At 54.2% G+C, this 14,585-nt stretch overlaps 2 protein-coding genes across 2 annotated transcripts; one reads left to right on the forward strand and one right to left on the reverse strand.

Annotated features, from left to right (window-relative positions):
* Positions 1-1,122: 1,122 nt before the first annotated feature.
* PPP1R15A (protein phosphatase 1 regulatory subunit 15A) lies at positions 1,123-5,388 on the forward strand. Its single transcript, XM_016206098.2, has 3 exons — positions 1,123-1,406; positions 2,432-4,354; positions 4,957-5,388. The coding sequence occupies exons 2-3, from the start codon at positions 2,441-2,443 to the stop codon at positions 5,308-5,310; spliced, it is 2,268 nt and encodes a 755-aa protein (XP_016061584.2). The 5' UTR covers positions 1,123-1,406; positions 2,432-2,440; the 3' UTR covers positions 5,311-5,388.
* Positions 5,389-6,447: 1,059 nt separating this feature from the next.
* Positions 6,448-14,152, reverse strand: TULP2 (TUB like protein 2). Its single transcript, XM_087826814.1, has 12 exons — positions 14,090-14,152; positions 13,346-13,378; positions 12,878-12,929; positions 12,362-12,488; positions 11,642-11,779; positions 11,283-11,399; positions 10,214-10,335; positions 8,957-9,274; positions 8,114-8,226; positions 7,488-7,602; positions 7,302-7,400; positions 6,448-7,070 (listed from the first exon to the last, which is right to left on the reverse strand). The coding sequence occupies exons 2-12, from the start codon at positions 13,375-13,377 to the stop codon at positions 6,474-6,476; spliced, it is 1,830 nt and encodes a 609-aa protein (XP_087682940.1). The 5' UTR covers position 13,378; positions 14,090-14,152; the 3' UTR covers positions 6,448-6,473.
* Between the last annotated feature and the right edge of the window lie 433 nt (positions 14,153-14,585).

Below are 14,585 nucleotides of genomic sequence, written 5' to 3' on the forward strand. Positions count from 1 at the left end.
TTACATTCTTGTTTCCATTTGCAATAAATCTACACTCTGCTGTGACCATCTTGGGCAGATGACTTCATTCCCAAGCCTCAGTTTCCTCATCAGTGAAATAAAAACAATACTTGCCTACATCGGGGAGGAAGCCTGACAAACATGAAGGTGGGAGACTCTAGACTGGGGCTTGCTGGTTAAATTGGAGTAGTGTTACCGGGGAGATGAGGAGGACACCTCGGTTCTTGTCTTCTTGAGGGCAAGATTTCAATCAAGAAACAAAGTGTAGAAAAGAAAGCAAGAATTTATTGGCATTGGCAGCAGCAAAAATTTACTTAGGACAATGAAACAAGGAAGAGCACAGAAGCAGCAATAGGAAAGTCTAGGCTGGGCGGCTCTGGCGCACTGAGAAGTCAGAGAGAGAAGAGGACCTTGGAGACAGGTTCAGGGGGGAAGCCCAGGACCAGCTGCCGCTGCCCATTGCTCCCCTGATTGCAGGTCTCGTGGGGTCCCTTCAGAGGGGAGGAGATGGCGCTGGGGGCGGCGGGGAGGGCCTCTGTGGGCCCTTTGTCCAGAGTGTATTTATCCCTTTCTTGCTGGCGGGAAATCTTAGGGGAGGTCTCAGGGGCGGAGCAGTAGGATATTCAGCAGTTTTACGCTGATGTACCAAAATGAAGTTTATTCTCTCCATTTTGTCCTTGGGTGGGGTTGGCAGATAGCACTAATTGGCTTTCTGTTGCCAGTCTCCCAGAGTAGGGTGGTTTAAGCTAGCTACCCTCCGGCTGCGGAGGAGCAAGGCAAAGCATTTACCCTGAAGTGTCCCTGGTTTAGGGAAGATAGGATTTACTAGGTGGCTGCAAACTGCCCTTTCGTGCGCTCCGTTTCCCTCTCCCACCCGTGGGGGAATTTTCCGAGCTTTTACTGGGCTGTAGGCGCAGGAAGCGGCCAACGGGGCTCAGACGGCAACCTCGCCGCCGGAGGCCTGACAACGGTTGATAGACAGCTGGCTCCGCCCAGGGCGCGCCCACGCTCAGAACGCCGCCTGACGTCACAAAGCCCGGAATGCCCGCGAGAGCCCCAACCTCATTTTCCCTTCCTGTTTGTCAGGTTTCCGTTTGGAAGCTCCGCCTCTCCTGGGGACGTAAGCGAGTTGCGTCGCAGCGTTAGACTATAAAAGGCCTTGCCCTGGGCGTCAGCGCTTATTGGATTAGGTCGTAGCTCAGTTTTCATTTTGGTGTGCCAGTCTGCTGGACCTGGGCCCTTTTGTCGCGACAGCGCTTGCAGCTACCGGTGGTCATCTGAGCACCGAGCCCGACGCCCGAGGGCGAGATGAAAGCGCCGGCCTCTCGAGCCCTCCGGATCTGCGATTGCTTGTGGCAGCCCCAGCCGGCCCTTTTGCCCCCGGGGTGAGGCGTAGCCCCCAGCCGGTAAGTGACGGATGGGAACGCTTGGGTCTCCTTGGGTTGGGGGCTAGGGATCAGACTTTTGGTCGTTAATGAGGAGGGAGCTTGGACTTCTGGGTAAGGAGACCGGAAAGTTCGGGGTCTGGACTCCTGGGCCCTGAGGAAGAGGGCCTGGGAGCCTGAATTACTGAGTCTGGGGAGGGGTGGGACCGGGACAGGCGCCAGGGCTCCGACTTAAGTAGAGGGGTTGGGAACTTGGAGTGCTGACCCTGACGGAGGAAAGGTCTAGGAGCCAGGCTCGGTCCCCAGTGAGGAACCATTGGGGTTGGGGGGGGGGAGTCAGATGTTTTTTTGTCTTAAAACAACAGAAATTTAGCCTCAGTTCTAGAGGCTAGAGGTCCGAAATCAAGGCATCAGCAGGCCCACGCTCCCTCTGAAGGCTCTAAGGCAGAATTCTTACTTGCCTCCTCCAAGTTCCTGGTGCTTGCTGTCAGCTCTTTGAATTCCTTGAATTTGGCCACCACCCCAATCTCTGCCTCCATCGTCAGGCGGCCATCTTCCCTCTGTGTGTGCCTCTGTGCCTTTTGTGGCCGTTTTTTTTTGTTTTTTTTTTTAATCTTTATTGTTGAGAGTATTATAGAGGAGAGGGGGCTGAATTTTTGAGTCTCCAAGGGAGGAGGGTGTTGGGGGCCTGATTTGTCAGTCCTCGGGAGGATGAAAAAATCAAGGACTAGGACTTTATCCACAGGGGAGCAAGTAGAGGACCTTTGTGCTCTCCCTACTTGGGACTGGGACCTGTGGGTCTGAGGGAAGATGGGGCTGGGGGACTTGGACTTTTGGGTCTCAGGAAGGAGAGAATGGGGACCCCAGACTCCTTCGTATTGAAATAAGAGAGAGGTAGAAACCAAGGGCCAGAGATGGGAGGGGCTGAGATCAGAAAGGAATGTTGGCAGGGACACTCATGTTGCTATTTGTATTAGTATTTCCGTTGCTGACTCAGGGTCATCTGATGCTATTTCCTAAATGGCTTCTTATCTCCTTTTTCCCAGCCCAGACAGATGGCCCCAAGCCAGGTACCCCATCAGTTCCCCTGGAGGGATGCCCACTCCTTCTTCCTTCTGTCCCCACTGATGGGCTTTCTCAGCCGGGCATGGAGCCGGCTGCGGGGCCCAGGACCTCCAAAGCCCTGGCTGGTGGAAGCAGTGATGAGTGCAGATCAGGGAGAAGCTGGCCCAGAGGGAGAAATGAAGGCAGCTTTGGCCACCTACTATCCCCCCTGGGGCGGGCACCCTTGGGGGGAGCCTGGAGACAGTGGAACAGCCATGGAGGATGGACAGTCATCCTGGGGGACCTGCCCTGACCTAAAAGCCAACAGTTCTCTTCCTGAAGCCTGGGGCCTTTCAGACAAAAATGATGATGAGCAGGGTGGGAAAGAAGCAGCCAGCATCCCCATGTTGCTATTTGGTGGCCAGTCTGCTCCCTGGTCCCCCAGCCTTCCAAGAACCCTGCCAGATGCTCCTGGGGAGAAGGGATCTGAGGACGCAGGAGTTGCTGAAGATAAAGCCATCATGTTCTTCACTGTTCCTCCATCCCACTGGGAATGTTGTCCAGGGCTGGAGGGGGAGGGTGGAGAAGCTGTAAATCAAGTTCCCAGAACACCTGCTTCCCCCTCATCTCCAGGATCCAGGCCCAGAGCCTGGGTGTATGGCTCAGGGGAGGAAGAGGCTCAGGCCAAGGAGGAAGAAAGAACAGAGAAGAAAGAAACCAGGAAGACCTCCACTTCCCCTTCATCTGTAGGCTCCCACCCTGGCGTGTGGGAGTGTTACTCAGGACAGGGCCCTGAGGAGGCGCATGGAGGTGCTGACCCAGAGCCACATGCCTCAGTTCTAGGCCCCAGGCCCCTGCTTGGGACCTGGCAGCACCAGCCCAATAAGATCCCAGTGGAAGATGAGGAAGAGGAGGGTGAAGACAGAGTGTCAGTGGAAGCTGAGGGTCCGTCTGCCACCACCTCCACAAGTGCTTTCATAAAGGCCTGGGTGTGTCTGCCAGGAGAGGACACAGAGGACTCCGAGGAAGACAGTGATTGGGGAACAGCTGGGGAGGAGGGAGAAGCTGAGGGTCCCTCTGCCATCCCCCCCACAAGTGCGTTCTTGAGGGCCTGGGTGCACCAACCAGGAGAGGACTCCGAGGAGGACAGTGATGATTCGGGAACAGCTGGGGAGGAGGGAGAAGCTGAGGGTCCCTCTGCCATCCCCCCCACAAGTGCGTTCTTGAGGGCCTGGGTGCACCAACCAGGAGAGGACTCCGAGGAGGACAGTGATGATTCGGGAACAGCTGGGGAGGAGGGAGAAGCTGAGGGTCCCTCTGCCATCCCCCCCACAAGTGCGTTCTTGAGGGCCTGGGTGCACCAACCAGGAGAGGACTCCGAGGAGGACAGTGATGATTCCGGAACAGCTGGGGAAGAGGGAGAAGCTGAGGGACCCTTTTCCTTCCCCCCGACAAGTGCCTTCTTGAGGTCCTGGGTGCACCGACCAGGAGAGGACTCCGAGGAGGACAGTGATGATTCGGGAACAGCTGGGGAGGAGGGAGAAGCTGAGGGACCCTCTGCCATACCCCCTACAAATGCCTTCTTGAGGGCCTGGGTGCACCGACCAGGAGAGGACTCCGAGGAGGAGGAGGAGGAGGATAGTGATGATTGGGGAACAGCTGGCTCGGGGGCAAGTTCTTCCCTTTGGGCCCAGAGTGCCTTCAGGGGCTGGACATACCCACCTGGGAAGGAGACAGAGGGAGGAGATGCTGCTGAGGAGTGGGGAGAAGCTGAGCCCTTCCGAGTAGCCATCTATTTACCAGGAGAGAAGCCACCACTTCCCTGGGCTCTTCCTCGGCTGCCCCTCCGACTACAAAGGCGGCTCAAGTCTGCAGAAACCCCCACCCAGCATCTGGATCCCGAGACTCCCCAAAAGGCCAGAAAGGTGGGTGCTGAGGGCTCATATTTTCTTTTTTTTAAACTGGGGACAGTAAAACAAGGAGGGGCTTGGGATAGAAGAAGAAACCAGAGAGAGCCTTGGCGGGACTGCTTTGGTTGATTGGGAAGTCAGAGAAAAGGAGACCTTGGAGACAGGTTCAGGGGTTAGCCCAGAATGAGCTGTAGCTGCCCAGTGCTCCCCTGATTGCAAGTTTCTTAGGGACTTTTAGAGTTTCGGAGATACATGCCTAGGCGTGGGCATGCTCCCGGGAGGGAGAGCACACTTCAGATTCTTGAGTGTTAGGGAGAAGGGACTGCTGGGTCCCCTGTGTGTTACCGAGGGTTGCATGTGAATTCCGCTGGGTGAGCTGTGTTCATTGTAATGCAATCCTTTGCAAGAGGCTGGGCCCCTGGGAGGAGGAAGCCGAGAACCACCTCTGCCTTCAGTGAGTCAGATGCAGAACGTTGGCGGGCAGGTGACTAGACAGATGCCAAGCATTTTTGTGTAATTTTTGTTTGGTTCTCTCTCCACCTCCCCACTCCTGTGGCTGTGTGTGTCTTGTGCCTGTATGTCTTTGCCTCCCCATGTCTGTGCCGGTCTGTCTCCAGGTGCGCTTCTCTGAGAAGGTCTCCATCCATTTCCTCGTTGTCTGGGCTGGACCTGCCCAGGCTGCCCGCCGGGGCCCCTGGGAGCAGTTTGCCCGGGATCGAAGCAGATTTGCCCGCCGAATTGCCCAGGCTCAGGAGAAGCTAGGCCCCTGCCTCACCCCTGCAGCACGGGCCAGGGCCTGGGCACGCCTCGGGAACCCTCCCCCCGCTTCTCTGGCTGCTCCAGCTGCCACTACCCAGACCTTGCCCGAATCCTCTGTGCAGGCCATGCCCTTGAGCCATGCTGTGGCTGCTCCCTCCCCACTTTACGTGTCTGTCTCTCCCTGCCTAGACCTCAGTGGGAGGCGTGGCTAGGACCCGGTGGGGTTTGTGTTACTATTTATTTATTTTTACCAGTTGGTTTAAGAAATAAAGTCTTTTGATTTGTACTGAGCAATGTCACCGTGTGTGTATATCTGAACTGACAGTATCTACTATTTCTGGGTCCTGGAGGTAGTTGGGAATAGCAAAGAGGAAAGTGCCTTAGTAAAGGATTAACTACATTTCCCATCATCTCTCAAATTTGTCTCTTCTCTTCCTGAGGCTTCTTTTGAACAAAAGGCTGGTGGGTTTTCTAGTTTTTCTTTGGCTTCCACCTAAATTTTATTAAGCTTGGGACATTTATTTTCCCAAGGGGGCTTGGAGCTAGACTCACTGATCTCTAAAAAAGGGTTAATCTCCACTTTTCTGTATCTCCCTGAAATATAAAGACTCATCCTCCTACTGGCCTTTACAAGGTGAGTTCCTCAAGGTTTTCAACAGCCTGATTTTGCATTTACAAGCCCTGTGGCCATTGACTCCATTTCCTTATCTGTAAAATATGGCTAACAGCTGCATATACCTTAAGGGATTATAAGGCCCCAAAGGAGTTCATGTTTAAAATAATGCTTGTCAATTAACACATTAGTGAGTATTATAATTACTCTCACCCATGCATGTCTTCAATCACCCATCCAAGTTTATGTCTCCAGCTTAGAATTTTCTTCTGACTTGATAAGATCTGTCCAGCCTCATACCCTGCCCCTCCTGCATTGGTTCCCTAGGCTCCTACCACTCTATCATTTTCCCAAACCAACCAAGTCCTCTTCCACCTTAAGACCTTAGTGTGAAGTCTGCCTGCTGTCTGATGTTCCAGTCCCTGACCCCTGGCTCAGCTAGTTCCTGGTGATTCTTCAGGTGTAATACAAAAACACTTTTTTTAGAGATGCCTTGCTCTGACCCAGCTGACTTGTGCCTCCATGTGCTTTTCTCCATAGCAGAGGGGTGCTTTGATTTTGTTGTTTAAGACCCATCTCCCATGATCCACTGAGTCTCAACAGAGCAGGTGCCAGGTGCGGCTCAACAGCCCACTCCCTAGGACCCAGGAGGCATCTATTAAGTGTTGGTTATTAGTAAGGTGGTGCAAAAGAAGGCATGCTGGAGCCCTTTCTCCAAATGAGTAGGCACAGGAGCTGTAGAGAGTATTACATTTTATTAGATTACTCACACGCCAGTTTGCCATCGAAACTGGACAAGCAGATAGCGAAGGCTTGGAGTGGGCAAAGCGGGAAGCAGAAGTCCATGGTGAACATGTCTGGGGCCACGCGGCCAAACTGAAGCACCAAGTAATCCGCTGAGGAGGAAGTTAGGAACCAGGTCCTGTCAGACTCGGTCCCCTGCCCCAGGCCTATGAGCTGAGAAAACTGAGGCTGTGAGGCGCCTGAAAACCCTCTGAGGGCCGTGTGAACTACAATTCCCAAGAGGCTTTGCAACAGCGTGGCGTGGACCCTGCTGAGAAAAGCGCTCGAGTGCTGTTGAGGGAAGTAGTTCTTGTCCGTTTGTGCGTGCGTGCGTGTGTGTGCGTGCGTGTCCTCGTGCCCACCACCAGCACCACACCCTACTAGCCCGGTTCCTAGGAGCTCACGGTCATCCGGATACACGATCTGGAAGTTCTTGACCGAGGCCTGAGTGACTCGACCATGAAAATTGAGCACGTAGGCGCCCGTCTCGTAGCTCCACGACGGGGCTTTGTTTTGCAGCAGGACCAGCCCCTGGCCGGCCCCCCGCTGGAGGCGGCTCCTGAGCGACTCCTGGTCCTAAGGGTAAAGCAGGGGGCGTGGTTAACCTACCACAAACTAGCCTTTTCCAGACACAGAATTTTGAGTTCCTAACCTCTCCTCGCTGAGACCCGTAAGTCTGACAAAACCCTCCCGGCTTCACATGTGACCTTGTGCAACCATGGGCCCCTCCTCCCTTAGAACCTCGGGCCTGCACCCTAGTCCTTCCTCCCCTATTGACCCAGAGATTCTCAACCTTAGCCAACTCACATTTTGTGGCTGGATGCTGATTCTCCGGTTCTGATCATCAATTCCTGGAATGATCACAGTCATTTTCCGGGGCCCTCGGAATCCCAAGACATTGGTCTCCTGTGGGTATTATGCTCCAGTTGGCCTGGCTCTCTCTCCCTCCCCACCATCCTGCTCTATTCACTCTCTAGTCGCTCCGATACTTACATAACACACAATGCCCAGCTCCTCCCTGATCCGAGCACTCTCTGGGATGAAATACTTTTTTTCAGGATTCACCCCATTGTCGAAGATGGTGAACTTGGTGCCCAAGACATTAGATCTACTCCGGGAAGGCCATGGCCAGAATAAAATAATAATTGTTACCACTATATTGTATATTAACCGCTTTCCAGTGTCGTCTCATCAACTCTTTCCATCAAGCCTCTACATAAGACTCATTTCCATGTATCTGCAGTCCCAACCCTGTGAGCCAGGATTTTGTTTCCTGCCTCTGCCCTTTAGGAACCCTCTTTCCTCCAGGACACAAGAACTCACACATCCCAGCCCTCTTCTACTTAGGAACATAGGAGTCCCAGCCCCTTGCCCTTCCAAGAAGTCAAATGCCTTAAATGCCAGCCTGTGCTCCAAAACCTTCCGTTCTCTTTCCAACCACCCTGGGGTTACCACCTGAAGAACTTCAGAGCCCACCAATCACTAAGAGAAAAGGTCCTAGAGCAGGTAGAACTTGTGCTCTATGGCCTGTTGGGAAACGTAGTTCAACTCTCCCCTCCGTTCCCCAGGCATCCTGTCATCTGCCATTTGATTCTTACACGCATCAGCAGTCTGCCTACCTGACTTTGCCCACAAAGTTGTCCCCATCCCGAGACAGGTCTGTGGGGTCCAGGGAGATGAGGTAATTAGAGGTTGTGCTCATTTTTCTCTTGCGCCCGGCGAGAAGGAAGTGCTGTGGATGTGAGAAGAGCCCATCAGATTCTATTTCTGGTATTTGGCTAGGGCTAGGGGTCCAAAGACAAGGAAACACTGTGCCGGTAGGACAGAGGAAGGGGTAATGGGGAAATAAGCATCCCAAGGCTTGCTGGGAGATGCGGTTCTCACTGAAGAAAGTCATCAGCTGGGTCCTAAAGGGGAGCTTCATATTTTAATGTACCCCCTTCAGCCCTGCTGCCATTGGGTCCAGCATTTAGGCAGAGCCTAGGCAGGAGAGAACCTGACTAGCAGGCAGGGCCTGGCTTTGGAGAATAGTAAAGAGCCTCACTTTGAACATTGCAACAGGACTTGAGAAGGTGTTTCATCTTGGAAAAGTACAGCTGGCTCTGAATAGGAAAAAGCCCCTTTCTGAGAGAGATTGGGTGGGGCCTTACAGCAAAGGCGCCTCAGTGAAGTGGCCAGACTTGGACCTACAAAGATGGGCTCTACAGGGTATGTAAGAGGTGGAGTTTTGGACCCTGATAGTGCGTGGCCTGACTTTGAGAAAGACGGACTCGTCTCCATAGTGGGCAGGCTTTGGCTGTGGGATGGGTAGGGGCTTTGGAATCGGGCCCTAAGGAGCTTATTTCAGTGAAGTTTTGGAGTTGGAGTTGACAGGTCCTAGCTCAGTGATGAGCAAGGTCTGGATTCGTGAAAGTCAAACCCCTGAGAGGTGGAGGCTTGCTCCCGAGGCTGCCAGACAGCACCTTCCGGCCATGGCCATTGACCGCTTCCAGGTAGAGATAGTAGAAAGGGAACATGCCCTTGTCTACGCCACGCTTGTCGCGGCTGATGCAACACTGCACCGTACAGCCTCGCACCGCTGGCCGCAGCACATAAGCTTCCATGTCCTCGCCGAGCTGAGGGCCTGGAGCGAGGAGAGACGAGAGGGGCGAGCTCCCCACATTGCTTAAGACCGCGCCGCCCTCGCTTTCCAAGGCCTCGGGCACCTTCTCGCCGGCCACGCCTTCTAAGTTCCTCACTGTGGACTCCGATTCCTCTTTATTTTCTTCCGGGTCTTCTCCCTGGCCCACAAGCCAAATTCAAGTTCAGGGACAGCCCAGGCCCAGGCCACCCCCCTACCCCAGCTAGTAGAAGAGTGATTGGCCATCCCAGCCCAGGGTTACGCCCACGCTCGACCATGTACTCTGCCTATTGGTCAAACATCTCGGCCACCTACTGGTCAATCCTTTTAAGGGTCCCACCCAGCAAAGCCACAACCATTGTTGATTGGCCGGCATCCTCCGCAGCCACGCCCACTGATTGGACAATTCCCGTACGCGCCCCATTCAGCTGAAACTAGTGTTGATTCAATCTACATAACAATACGGCCCGGATCTTCCCAACTGAAACTATTTTGTCGTGGTTGTTAATCCTCAAGGGAGGATATATATATATATATATATATATATATATATATATATATGTGTTTTTTTTTCTATTGATTTTTTTTTTTTTTAGAGAGAGAGTGGAAGGGAGGGGGGAGGAGAGAGAGAAATATCGATGTGAGAGACACATTCCATCGGTTGCCTTCCGCACGCGCCCCGATTGGGGCAGGGGATCAGACCTACAACCCAGGAAGATGCCCTCGACCGGGAATCGAACTCGCGACCCTTCCGCGCATAGGCCAATGCGCTAACCATTGTGGCACACCGCCGGCCGAAACCATTTACCTCACTTTCATCAATACCAAAGTGAGTGCCAACTGGCCCCATCACGGTTTCACCCTCCCCAAAGCTCGCTGCCTTTCGGTGGGCTGGATTTTAATGAGCTCATATCAATTCAAATTCCCTAGATTGTACATGGGCACACACAGAGCCTCTGCCAGCACAATCACAACAGGTTCCACCCACCAGGAAAAGGGGCCTCTGATTGGGCTGCAGAATTTTAGCACCACCCTCCTTAGAGTCCAGGGCCAGTCCTCTCCCTCCTCCTCTATCTTGATTGGCTGTGCCAACTGTCACCTTGTTGGAGGGCAAGTCTCCTCTTCCCAAATCATCATCCTTTGCAGGGTTCGGTTCCGGACTAGGCGACTTGTCTTCATCTCCAACGTCCTGGGATTCATTCTCGTCTGCTTCACTGGACCCTAGGGATGGAAGAAACCGGAAGAAGATTGAGCTCAGGACACCTGGGTCCCAGGAGCTTGTGACAAAGTCACCAGTGGTAGCTGGAGAAGGCCAGAACTCCAGGGTTTCTGGCCTCTACTTATGACTCATCGCCCTCACATGCCAGACCCCCCCCCCCCCCACTTCCCACATGTGCAAGGGGTCCACACAGGTCAAGAAGTCTCTGCCTGGCCAGACGTGGCTCAGCGGTTGAGCATCGGCCTAGGATCCAGGAGATCGGGGTTCGATTCCCAGTTGGGGCACATGCCCAGGTTGTGGGTTCGATCCCCAGTCGGGGGCGTGCAGGAGGCAGCCGATCAATGACTCTCTCATTATTGATGTTTCTATCTCTCCCTTCCTCACTCTGGAATCAATAAAGATATATTTTTAAAAGTAAAATTTTTTTTAAAAGTGGGGGTGGAGAGAGAGTGGAGTTTTGGGGTGATAATTAAGATTTCTGTTTTGCAATAGTTGGGCATGTAACGAGAATAAAATGTCATTACAATGAAATATTAAGGGGGAAAAAGGAATGAAGTACTGATAACACTACGACATAGATGAACCTTAAAAACATGCTAAGCATAAGAAGCCAGTCACAAAAGATCATATACTGTATTTTTCTATTTATGTGAAACATCCAGAACAGACATATCTAAAGAGACAGAAAGTAAGTTAGTGGTTGACAGGGGCTGGGAGAAATGGGGTGCTGTGACTGGCAAAAGGTACAGGTCTCTTCTGGGGTTGATGAAAAAACGAAAATTGATTGTGGTGATAGGTGTACATCTCTAAATATACTAAAAACCATGGAATTGTAAACTTTAAGTGAGTGAATTGTATGGTATGTGAAATATCTCTCAAAAAGGCTGCTACAAAAAGGGGGAGGATTTGCCCCTTGGACCAGAGGGCCTGAAGATGTCTCCAAAATTACCACGTCGTCGGCGGGATGTCCAACCCCTGCGTCTTGTCCGTAGGGGCTCCTTAAAAGGAGAGGGAAAGGCGGGAACATCCTCCACGAAGACCTCCTCCAACTCCGGATAGAAGCTGTCTGGTGGACAGAACAGAGAAGGGAACTGGAGACGGGCTATAGGGGAGGGGAGCGCTGGGGATCCAGGTTACTGGGTGTTGGAGAAGGGGAATGCTCAAGACCTGGACTCGTCCTGACGGATTTCGGGGCCCGTGGTTCTGGACTCCCGGGTCCTTTGGAGAGCAAGGACTGAGGTTCCAGATTCCTGGGTTCTAGTGGGAGCGGAGTTCTAGGCTATGGGCGGCCCGAGGACTTGAGATTACCTGCTTCAGTCGGCGATACCAAGGGGCTGCGCTCGTCGCTGCCATCCCCGCCACAGGTCATGACGCCCAGAGCGCTGTGGGTGTCAGAGTGCAGATGTGCCTCCGGGACGTCCTCCCGGAGGAAAGGGCTCCCGACGCCTGGGAGAAAGTGCAGAGAGGCCCATAACCTGCGAAGATCTGCCTCCTCACTGGGCATAGCCCCTGATGAACCCCCCAACCCCCCCAAGGCCCATTCGGAACCCAAACTTCATTCTAAGGCTCAAGCAGGGACAGCCCTAGGACTGAATTGTGGTGGACTCCTTGCGTGAACAACCCCAGCCGGGTTCTCAGTCTGTGGGACCTGGTCTCTAAATTACCCAGATCCGGGGCTTTGCCAGTTTCAGCCCTGAGCCTGTTTTACCAGTACGCCCCCCCAAGCCCCGCCCCAGCACTCCGTAGACCCCCCCCTTTTGGGCGGTCCCCGGCTCCGCCCCAGAGCTCCAACCAGCCCAGTCGCGGAATTCTCGAGCCCCACCCTCTAGCTGCCTGATGCCCTGCACCCGCCGTCTCCCTGGGGTCCCCCAGGTCCTGACTCGCTCTTTCCTGGGCTCTGCTCGGTGCTCTCCCACGTGCCGGCTCCAGGCTCCGCCCGCTCGTCCCCTCTGAGCCCTTTGAGGCCCCGCGCCTCACTCCCCGGACCCCTCCCTCCTGGCCTGAGGTCCCCCCGGACCCTTTCCTCACCGCTGCTACCGGTGAGGCACTCCGACCGCATCCTCGGTCGGCAGGACCGAAGGGAAACGTCAGGATTGGCCTGAACCATGAGGAACTCCTGGCGTTTCCGTCGCTGCTTCTTCTCAAACAGCCGCCGCTGCGGGAGCGGGAAAGGGGTGGGGGGGATCAGGAATCCTGCCGTAGACTGGGGTGAAAATGGGCCTGGGGCAGGGGGAGGCCTGCATCCGTGCGAGGCTTCCTGGGGTCCAGGCCCTCAGTCCCTCGTCTCCTCCTTCCTCAGAACCACAGTCCTGGCACCTGGCCCCCTCCTCCCCCAGGACCTGGGAGTCCTGCCCCCCAGAGCTCTTGTTCCTGAGAAGTTTGGGAGTGTCATCACCAAGGTTTACCTCTCTAGGATCCCGAGTTCCTATTTTCTCATTTCCCAATTGCAGAACTTGAGGCTTCAAGAGAGCCGAAGAGGGCCAGCAACCCCAGGACAAGTCCTGGGGATGGGGCTCCTGGGAGCTATGGAAGTGGGCACAGTACCTGTTGTTCCAGCTTCTGCAGCCTTATGGCAGCGAGTTCATCCCACAGGACCCTGAGAGAGATGCAGGCTTGTGGCCACAGGAAGCAGGGCACCCTGGATACCCAAGTGCTCCTTCCTCCCCTCCTAATTTAGGATTCTGAGCACTTGTGAGGTCACAGAGGGCTAGAATCGGAGCCTGCTCCCTCAGTTCTAAAGTTATTGATCCCAGCGCCCTCCTGTCGCGGGACTCAGGAGTCCAAGCCCTCAGCCGCTCCTCTTTCAGACCCATTGAGTCTTCATCCTAAGCTCACTCCCTTTAGATAGGACTCAGAAGTCCAGGCCCCCAGACCCTTCCTGCAAGGCTGATGGTGCTGAACCTGCAAACACCATTATGAGGCCCCAGCCGAGTGTGTGTGGGCGCAATCAAACTCCGTGTTTCCCCTCGCACCCCTTTTCTCCACCCCTGCCCATTCCCTTTCTTGACTTACTCTTTCTTCCACGTGTCATTCTCCTGAGACATTCTGGAGAAACAAGAATAGGAGTCAGGACTCACACCCACCATCCCCAATGGACATGCTCCCTGCCCCACCCCAGCTCCCCAAAACCCGAACTTAAGCTCTACATTTTATCCAGGACCCAGGAAGCCTGAATTCCAGCCTGTGTCCAGGGACACAGCAAACTGACTCCAGCTTTCATAACTATCAGGGCCCCGGGAGTCCAGTTCTCTCTCCCCCAAATACCTGTCTCCTATGCTCAGGCATTGGGAACTCAGAAATCTGGGCCCCAAACACCCAACCCCCAGTGACCCCAGACCACCAACACCCATCTATAAGGGATCCTGGGGCCTCCTCTCCTCCCCCCGTGCCTGGAGAGGCTTTTCACATTCAATCCTCAATGCTTTGCCTCTCTGGCTAATTTCTAAACATACATGACTAACTGTTTGGGAGCTGGGGACCTAATCTCTAGGTCTGGGGGAAATAAGCAGGGGAAGAAAGAGGGCTCCGAGGGAGGAGGGATTCCCTCTGGAACCTACCCTAATCCCCTCCCTCTTGTTCCCTCACGCTCAACTTCCAACAAAGCAATGACCCCTGGCTTCTGCGGCAGCCAGGCTACCCTGCTCAGGGGGTTCTGAATTGGAAGGGAATAGGAGTGTTCCTTAAAGGGACCCCAGAGAGGTCGCAGCGCATTCTCGCTCTACACCTCTCAGGTGTAGTAGAAACGTATAAGGTGACCTGAGCAATTGCTATGGATCTGCAGCCACTTCTCAGGGAGAAAAATAACTGGGAAAACTACAACTTCCATGAGGCCAAAGGGCCAAGATGGAGCGGAAGTCGAGTCATTTTTTCCCCCGGCCTGCAGGGAGCTGTAGTTCTCTTTGGAAGTCTCCGTTCCTCCTTTCTCCTAAAAGGCAGGAAATGTGCCGTCAAGAATTTGGGCTTCTGAGAAAGGAGGCAAATCTTTGCAGAAAAGGCAAGACTTTAACAAGGGGCGGGCCACTAGGCAAGGACCGAGCGGCCGGAGCTAGCGTGGACCAATCAGGCTACTGAGGGCGGGTCTTCTGCGGGAAAGTGGGCGTGGCCTCGGGGATCCGGTAGAGCGCCGCCGCGTTCCCAGCCCGGGAAACCCCCTCTGCGGTGAAGGAGAGGTGAGGCGCTGGGATCTGCTGGACCCTCGGGTCCTGGGAAGGCGGGGAGGTGGAGGACTGAGTTCCGGAGGAAGACGAGCTGG

This window comes from Miniopterus natalensis, chromosome 18, assembly GCF_054644295.1.
Source record: "Miniopterus natalensis isolate mMinNat1 chromosome 18, mMinNat1.hap1, whole genome shotgun sequence".
NCBI lineage: Eukaryota > Metazoa > Chordata > Mammalia > Chiroptera > Miniopteridae > Miniopterus > Miniopterus natalensis.